Source organism: Pygoscelis adeliae, unplaced genomic scaffold, assembly GCF_000699105.1.
Source record: "Pygoscelis adeliae isolate BGI_AS28 unplaced genomic scaffold, ASM69910v1 Scaffold284, whole genome shotgun sequence".
Taxonomy (NCBI): Eukaryota; Metazoa; Chordata; class Aves; order Sphenisciformes; family Spheniscidae; genus Pygoscelis; species Pygoscelis adeliae.
The window spans coordinates 687,733-695,177 of record NW_008824671.1 but is presented as its reverse complement, the minus strand read 5'-3'; the positions used below and the strand labels follow the sequence as shown (position 1 = coordinate 695,177).

The following is a 7,445-nucleotide window of genomic DNA, read 5'->3' as shown; positions in this document are numbered from 1 at the left end:
GGCCTCAAGTTGCGCCAGGGGAGGTTTAGATTGGACATGAGGAAAAATTTCTTTACTGAAAGAGTGGTTAAACATTGGAAGAGGCTGCCCAGGGAAGTGGTTGAGTGACCATCCCTGGAAATATTTAAAAGACATGTAGATGTGGTGCTTAGGGACATGGTTTAGTAGGGATGGTGGTATTGGGTTGATGGTTAGACTCGATGATCTTAGAGGTCTTTTCCAACCTTAATGATTCTATGATTCTAAGAAAGGCTGAGAGAGTTGGGGTTATTCAGTCTGGAGAAGAGAAGGCTCCAGGGAGACCTTACTGCGGCCTTCCAATACTTAAAGGGGGCTTGTAAGAAAGATGGGGACAGACTTTTTAGAAGGGCCTCTTGTGATAGGACAAGGGGTAATGGTTTTAAACTAAAAGAGAGGAGATTCAGACTAGATATAAGGAAGAAATTTTTTTACAACGAGGGTGGTGAAACACTGGAACAGGTCGCCCAGAGAGGTGGTAGATGGCCCATCCCTGGAAACATTCAAGGTCAGGTTGGATGGGGCTCTGAGCAACCTGATCTAGTTGAAGATGTTGCCGCTCAGTGCAGGGGGGTTGGACTATACGACCTTTAAAGGTCCCTTCCAACCCAAACCATTCTATGATTTCCAATTTATACACCATGTTTTTCGTCACCAAAGCTGGTCAGAGAAGATCCAATACCTTGCCTGAAGTTTCCACGCCACCAATGAAACACAATTGCATCTAGCAATTTTCCAATCCAGAACTAACTTAGATCATTGAAATGTGATAAGGCTTACACACATTTAAAAGAGTATTGGGGCTAGTAAGGAGATTGCAAAGGCCACATTAGGAATAAAGTGACAACGCAACCTTAGACATGGATCCCCTCTCAGTATGTCCATATTAGTTTGCAAGCTCACTGCATCCAGGCAAAAGCCCATCTTGAAATGCAGCCATTCCCCCAGCTCTCCAGCCCATCCTTCCAGGTAGTCAGCTTCTTACAGCCAACATCTTGCACCTATTGCAAGTCTCCTCCACCACCTCCATTTTGGAGGAAGAACTGATCTACTGACATCAAGAAAAAAACCCTTATAGGAGAAGACATTGTCTAATCAGCTATTGCATGACATCCACTATTCCCACTGTGTCCTCCGCAGTGACCAACAGTTCCATGTGTTTTCTCACAAACTGGCCTTTCGTGGCTAAAGCTATTCCTAGCTATTACCTCTGGCTATAACCTCCCTGGAAATGCATCTGCACACAAGCACCAGAGGAGGCATTTGAACACTGGGACAAAGCTTCTTCAAATTATAATTAATTGTCTCGTTAAAGATAGTAGGGCTGATGGAAATGGTTTTTATCTCACCAGCTGGACTTCCTGTCAGACAGTGCTGTGGATAGCAGTAGTTACCTTAGCCTGATAGGTCTGCTCAAGCTCCATTTTGTACAGTTTGACTTGTTCATCATGTTGATTTCGCAGATCCTCCAGGGCCTGAGTCATTTTGGATTCATACTCCTGTTGGCGACTAGTGTCCACCTCGACCAAACGATGTTCATGTCGTTTTCTTGTTTCCCTTATTTCCTACACACACAAAAAAAATGGGGACAAATCCCAACATTATGGTAAACAGTACAGCAATTACATTCAGACAACAATTAACTATTTCAGTACTAATTTAGTGTATAGGAGCTACAGTACTTAGGCATTTAAGCCTAAGAATTGCTGCATGTACTAACAGATGCAAGTTACTGTTCTCATTTGGCAGGACATAATTCTTAAAAGCGATCCAACTTAAAAACAGGTTTAAAAATATCCATGTACAGTTTAAGTAACGAGCTGTTTTATGCTACAAAAGTCAAAACTGGGGGAGGAGGGAGAAGAAAACATGATTTTTTACATAGCAAAGAGAGATTCCATGTGCTGCACTACAAACCCTTTCCTTCTCAATATACATGCCTACATTACAACAGCAGTCTACAAGGAGTCAGATAAAAATGAACACCTTTTGTGACCATTACATATACTGAAAAAAAATCATTATAGAGAAAAACTGTGTCTTCAAATTTCACTTTTAAGCATATGCAGATCATCTCTTTTTCTATACTGGATGATCTCTACTCATTGATTTTGATTACTTCAATAACAAAGCAGCAACCCAAGCAATCCTGAAGACATAAATATATTTTTTCTGGTCAGAGTTTGCACTAAGAAATATTCATTTTTAGAGAAGTATGAGTTCTCTGTGCCTAGAACACTGGTCCCAAACTAGTGAGGTAAGACTTACTCATGCACTTATTCACGCTGAGCTCTGCAGAGACCTGGCCAGGCCTGAATGCATGGTATGAGAAAGAAACCATTTCTCCCTTCAGGGTAGGATAAACAACAAGGGAGCGGTTCTGAGTACTAGGAGGAGGCCTGAAGGTAGCAGCAGGGCCATGAGGAGTAATAGCAGGCAAGTGAAGCAAGGCTCACTTTGCATGCTTAAACTGGAGTCATAGCAGGATAACACAAATTGAGAGAGACTTTACAAGTTGTTTTGCAGAAATGCTCTACATCTAAAAATAGACTCTTAGAAACATGCCTTTCTACTCACAGAAATGTGTCCTGATGCGATCCGGAAGTTTTCCCTTCTGTGGTGAATTTTTACGCCAAGAAAACTAGGAAGCAGCAGTCTCTCAGTAACTGTAGGCAATGACCCCTCAGAGGCCACAAAAATATCATGGAGGACTACAGAGTATCAGGTGAAGGGCTGAGCTGATCTAGCAGTTCAACACCACTAGAGTAAGCAGGCTTTACTTGCCACACTCCCAGTCATGATGTTCTAGCTCCAGCGGAGCTTTGGATGCTTTACTGAACAAAATGAATTCACTAACCTAAAGGAAACCAATTCTTTTTTTCTTCGTGTGTTGAACTGGTCCATACAAGGATCAAAGAGCTCCAGGAATGGCTAAAGAAACACCCCCACTTCAGCATGGTAAGCTTTAAGATTAGCTTCTGCTGTCTCATTTAGCTTCATGTTTGGTCAGTAGCAACACAATTCTCCTCAGGAAGCAAAGTTATTTTAAGGCCCTACAACCAAGCAAGGGTCTGTCATTGCAGTCACGTGCAGCAATCCAACTACTCCAGGGCATGGAAGTGAGACAACGGTCAGTACAACTCAGGGTGATCTACCTGGTTGGTTTCTTTGCCCTGCTCCAGCCGCTGTCCTTAGCCACACAGCCCTGCCCCATCCCTTAATGCAGTCTGGGCACTCATTTGATTCCGTGGCAAGACATAACTCAGCCACTAAGCCGGCAAAAATTAAACCAAAAACCCCTAAGTATTTTACTAGTTAATCAGGCTGAAATGGTTTGGTGCATGGTGAGCCAAACATCACAACTAGCATAGGTGAGATGAAGGACAGAAGCATGTGGCAATTGCTCAGCAGCCACTAACTGAATAAGCTTGCAGAAGAACCAAAGGTCAGAGTTGGTTTTCACAAGGTGGAATAAACCGCCATAACACTTTGCATCTGGTACAGAGAGAAGGTCACAACCCCCAGTCCCCACCTGTGCATTCCCACTATTTACTTTATAAAAACTCTGATCCTCACTAGAACCACTATGAGCCAACTCAACTCACTAAACAGGCAGAAAACTACCCCTGCAAAAAGCAGGGTAATTGCATACTGTTCTCGTCAATGAAAACAGGTTATAGTCAGGTCCAACAACCACCAAAGTTGGTGCAAGTAAGGAGCAGGGCCATGCAACCAGAAGAGAGAAGGAACAAGACTTTCCCTTTCCCACAGCAGTCAGCTGCTACATTAGCTCACCTGCCCATAGAACAATACCCTTGTCGCTTGGCTCTCATGCCAGCTCTGCCACTGATTTACCATGTAACTCTTGCAAAACCTTTAACTATTTTATTACTCAACCCATTTAGAGCAAGGATAATGCTGATTTTCCCTACCTGGACTGGTCAGCAATTGCTTATAGTCAGTTTGAATAAAAGCCACATAAAACTTCAGACTATGATGAGATTACTAGGTTGATAATACCTCCTCAAACACATTCTTCCTGAAATCCAGATCCTCTTGCAAGCTCTGGCACCGATTCTCCAGGTCCACGCGCATGAGTGTCTCCTTCTCCAGCTGCTTCTTAGCCACAGCATGACCATCTTCAGCCTAGTAAAGAATTTTGAAGATAAAGATTTAATTTTGTCTGGATCCCTCTTTTCCATCCCCATAATCCCTTTATGGTCTTCATTTGACATCTTTGGACCAATTATTCACAACGACAAATCCAATGTTAAGCCACTGATTTTTCAAAAAAAAAAAACCCAACAGAAAAGAAAAAGAGCGTGTGTGTGCATTTACGAATATTTAAAACAAGCTTTCATGTTTGTATAGCAGTTATTTAAAATGTATGATAATGGAGCTGAGCATTATTAATTCCTCAAGCACAGTATGTTGCATGTTCTTCTTTTTCTTGCTAGAGTAGTCCCACTGGGTACTCCAGCATAAGTTTAAAATTATGCAGGACCTTACAAAGGACAACATTTAGTAACCTGGTATCTCATGAATATAGAAACACTTACCAGAAATTTTTAAATAAAAGCTTTTGACTGGCAAAATTTCTAAAACACCACGTTGTTTTGGTTGTTTTACAGAGATTTCTTACAATTTAGTTTTATATCCAAGAGGGGGAGGCAAAGGTTCAGCATTAAGTCAGCTGGATCAATGATGTTAAGACTATAAACTAACTGCGAAGAAAAATAACCAATTTTACAACACACAACCTCTCCTGTGCTAAAGCAAGGAAGCACTCACTGCCATACCTTAGCAAGTTGGGCACGCAAATCAGCCACCTCTGCTTCCAGACTGCGTTTCTCATTCAGGACAGTATTGAGTTCTGCTTCACTTCTATGGAACAGCACTTCAAGATCCTTAATGCGACCCTGAGCCACAGACAAATCTGCATCTTTCTTCTTGTAGCTGAAAAAATGAAAGTTAGTTATATTTATACATGGGTGTGCACACATCTTGAGTGTGTCTTGGTTACAACTACAGATATTTTGTTATTATACACATTTTATTAGGATTAGCGTACCACTAGGTGGCTTCTAGAGTAACCTGCAAATGCAGCTAATAAAAGTAATCATAAGCACCTCTTAAAACTCATGCTTGTACCAATGTGTTGTAAGTGCATTGCCTAATAAAGAAGAACATATGTCATGGGCAGGCAAGGGAAAAACAAGAAGGCAACTCTGACAGCTAAGAGATGACAATAAAGCTGCTTTATACACAAGGTGTAAAGCGTATTTTTTCATCTCGCTGCTGCACAGCAGATTTAATTGCTGACATCTATCACTCTGGACTACAGCCCCTGAGAAGCAAAGCACATGCATCTCCCAAAGAGGCCCATGAGCATCCCCCCAGTGTTTGTACTTGCTGTTGCCAAGCCCATTCCCTAGAATGTATTCCCACACAAAGTAGTAAAGTAATCCACTATGGAAATGTGGTCACCTTTCAGGAATAAACCAGTATTTCTTCAGCAGTATTTCATTATGAGCAAAGCAACTCTGGTCACTTTAAATATGATTATTTGAGCTATTATATACAACTCGCAGAAATCATCAAGGTCATCTTCCTCCTGCCCATCAAGTGTTTGTCTACCGTTTCCTCTAACATACTTTCTGCAGCTTCTCTAGGTGTGTGTCGTTATGTTATTAAAAAAAAACCTTTTGTTACGTGAAGTAATCCTTCCTTGCTGCAGTTTAAGCTCACTAATTCTAGTCTCACACCAAGAATGCAGGGAATGGCTTTTTGTCTTTTTCTCTTAAACAATGTTAGAATTTATTTTTCTCCTTCCCTTTCCCCAAACTTCTCTTCTATAGATCTGTAGCTTTCAGCCTGTGGTGGTGAGCTACTTTTAAGGGCCCACAGAAATAACTTTAGAGGAGTCCTACTACCTATAGGCTTTAAAAAGTTCTGTATTTCGTCTGCAACTCCAAACATGGAAAAAACATTATGTTTGCAAAGGAAAAAAAAAAAAGCTGAAAACGACTGCTCTAGATTATACAAACCTTGCTCCCCAGCCCAAATCCTGAGTCTTGGTTCCCAAACTTCTGATCACTTGTACCGTCCTCTTGAATTTCTAATTTGCCCATAACTCTAACAAAATGCGATGCCCAGAATTATTTTACAAAAATCCTGCTTTATGGGGTATTAGTGTCTCCTACAGACAGTATTTCTTTACATGCTTCAGCATGATGTGCATGTTTTTCTAACTACAGGGAAAAAATGGACACACTTATTTTGTGATATGCTTTAGCTACGAGGCTCACATGTTCTCTCACCATTCCTTGGTGTAGATCTCTGAATTAGTTTTCATTTAACTGTAACAGTTTTTCTTAATCATTGGTCCAATCTGTCACTGTGAATCCTGTTCTGCAACATATGTGCAGTGTCTTCAAGCTCAGCAGCTTGCAGGAGACATATAGACAAAACATGACTTCTACTTAAAAGACAGTTATTTAGCAGCAACCAGAAAGTCTTCAAAATAGACTCTCCAGACACATGCCCCTGCATCACATGTGTAATGTAATAAAACAAGCCACTGTGCATGTGTCACAGACAATCAGATCTGGAAACCTTCTGTCTGTGCAGTACCTAAAGGGCAAATGCCATTTCACACCAAGTACGAACAGTGGTGTATACTTACACAGCCCATAGCTGATCTTGGAGGTCTCTTCCAACCTTAATGATTCTATGATTCCTCCCACCTGCAGAAGCCAGGCAGCATGCAAGTATTCCCAGGGATATGGGAATGAACAGAAGTGTTCAACGTACAGCTTCACAAAGCACCATAAAGAATTCCTGACAGTGATAAATAACTTCTGCTCCTTCATGAACACTGACACTGGAAGACACTCCAAGCTGCTTTCATTCACATTTGCATTTATAATTTCAGCCTGGTTTATTGTCTTCATGCAAAAGAATTGACAGAAGGCTTTACAAAAGTACAACCTGCTTTTGGGGGTCTCCGAGATGCCTGGAAGTTACAAACGGCAGTTGATGTGTCTGTTGAGATGTGCCAATGTTCTTTGAAGGACACCAGGTTAGGGTAACCCCCTAGAGCTCTTTTTTCCAGAAAGCAGCCAAGTTTGCTCAAGGCAAATATTTCAATGACCAGGCAGGGTAGCAGGCAGAGGAAGCCACAGCAAGACAGTCACACAACTCAGAGCTGGGAGCTTGCAACTCAAGCAGGAAGACTGCTAAAAGGAACAGATGGATGAGGCCTACGTGTATCTACCTCCAGGCTTTGCTTGACCTGGGGACCTGCGACACTGGTAAAGATATGAACAGACACTTCAAGAACATCAGGACAGGAGACTTTACTTAACCAGACCAAAGTTACCTCTGCTATGACTGAATGCACCCTGATCACTACACCAGGTCTGGTT

The 7,445-nt window shown here is 41.7% G+C and overlaps 1 protein-coding gene across 2 annotated transcripts in view; it reads right to left on the bottom strand.

The window, feature by feature from the left end:
* Nucleotides 1-7,445, bottom strand: part of LMNB2 (lamin B2) — a 36,896-nt gene that overhangs the window by 10,902 nt on the left and 18,549 nt on the right. For both annotated transcript variants that reach the window (XM_009322996.1, XM_009322998.1), the window contains exons 3-5: nt 4,818-4,974; nt 4,039-4,164; nt 1,413-1,583 (exon numbers count right to left, since the gene is read on the bottom strand). In XM_009322996.1, the coding sequence (XP_009321271.1) occupies nt 1,413-1,583; nt 4,039-4,164; nt 4,818-4,974 (454 nt within the window). The remainder of the gene's footprint in view (nt 1-1,412; nt 1,584-4,038; nt 4,165-4,817; nt 4,975-7,445) is intronic.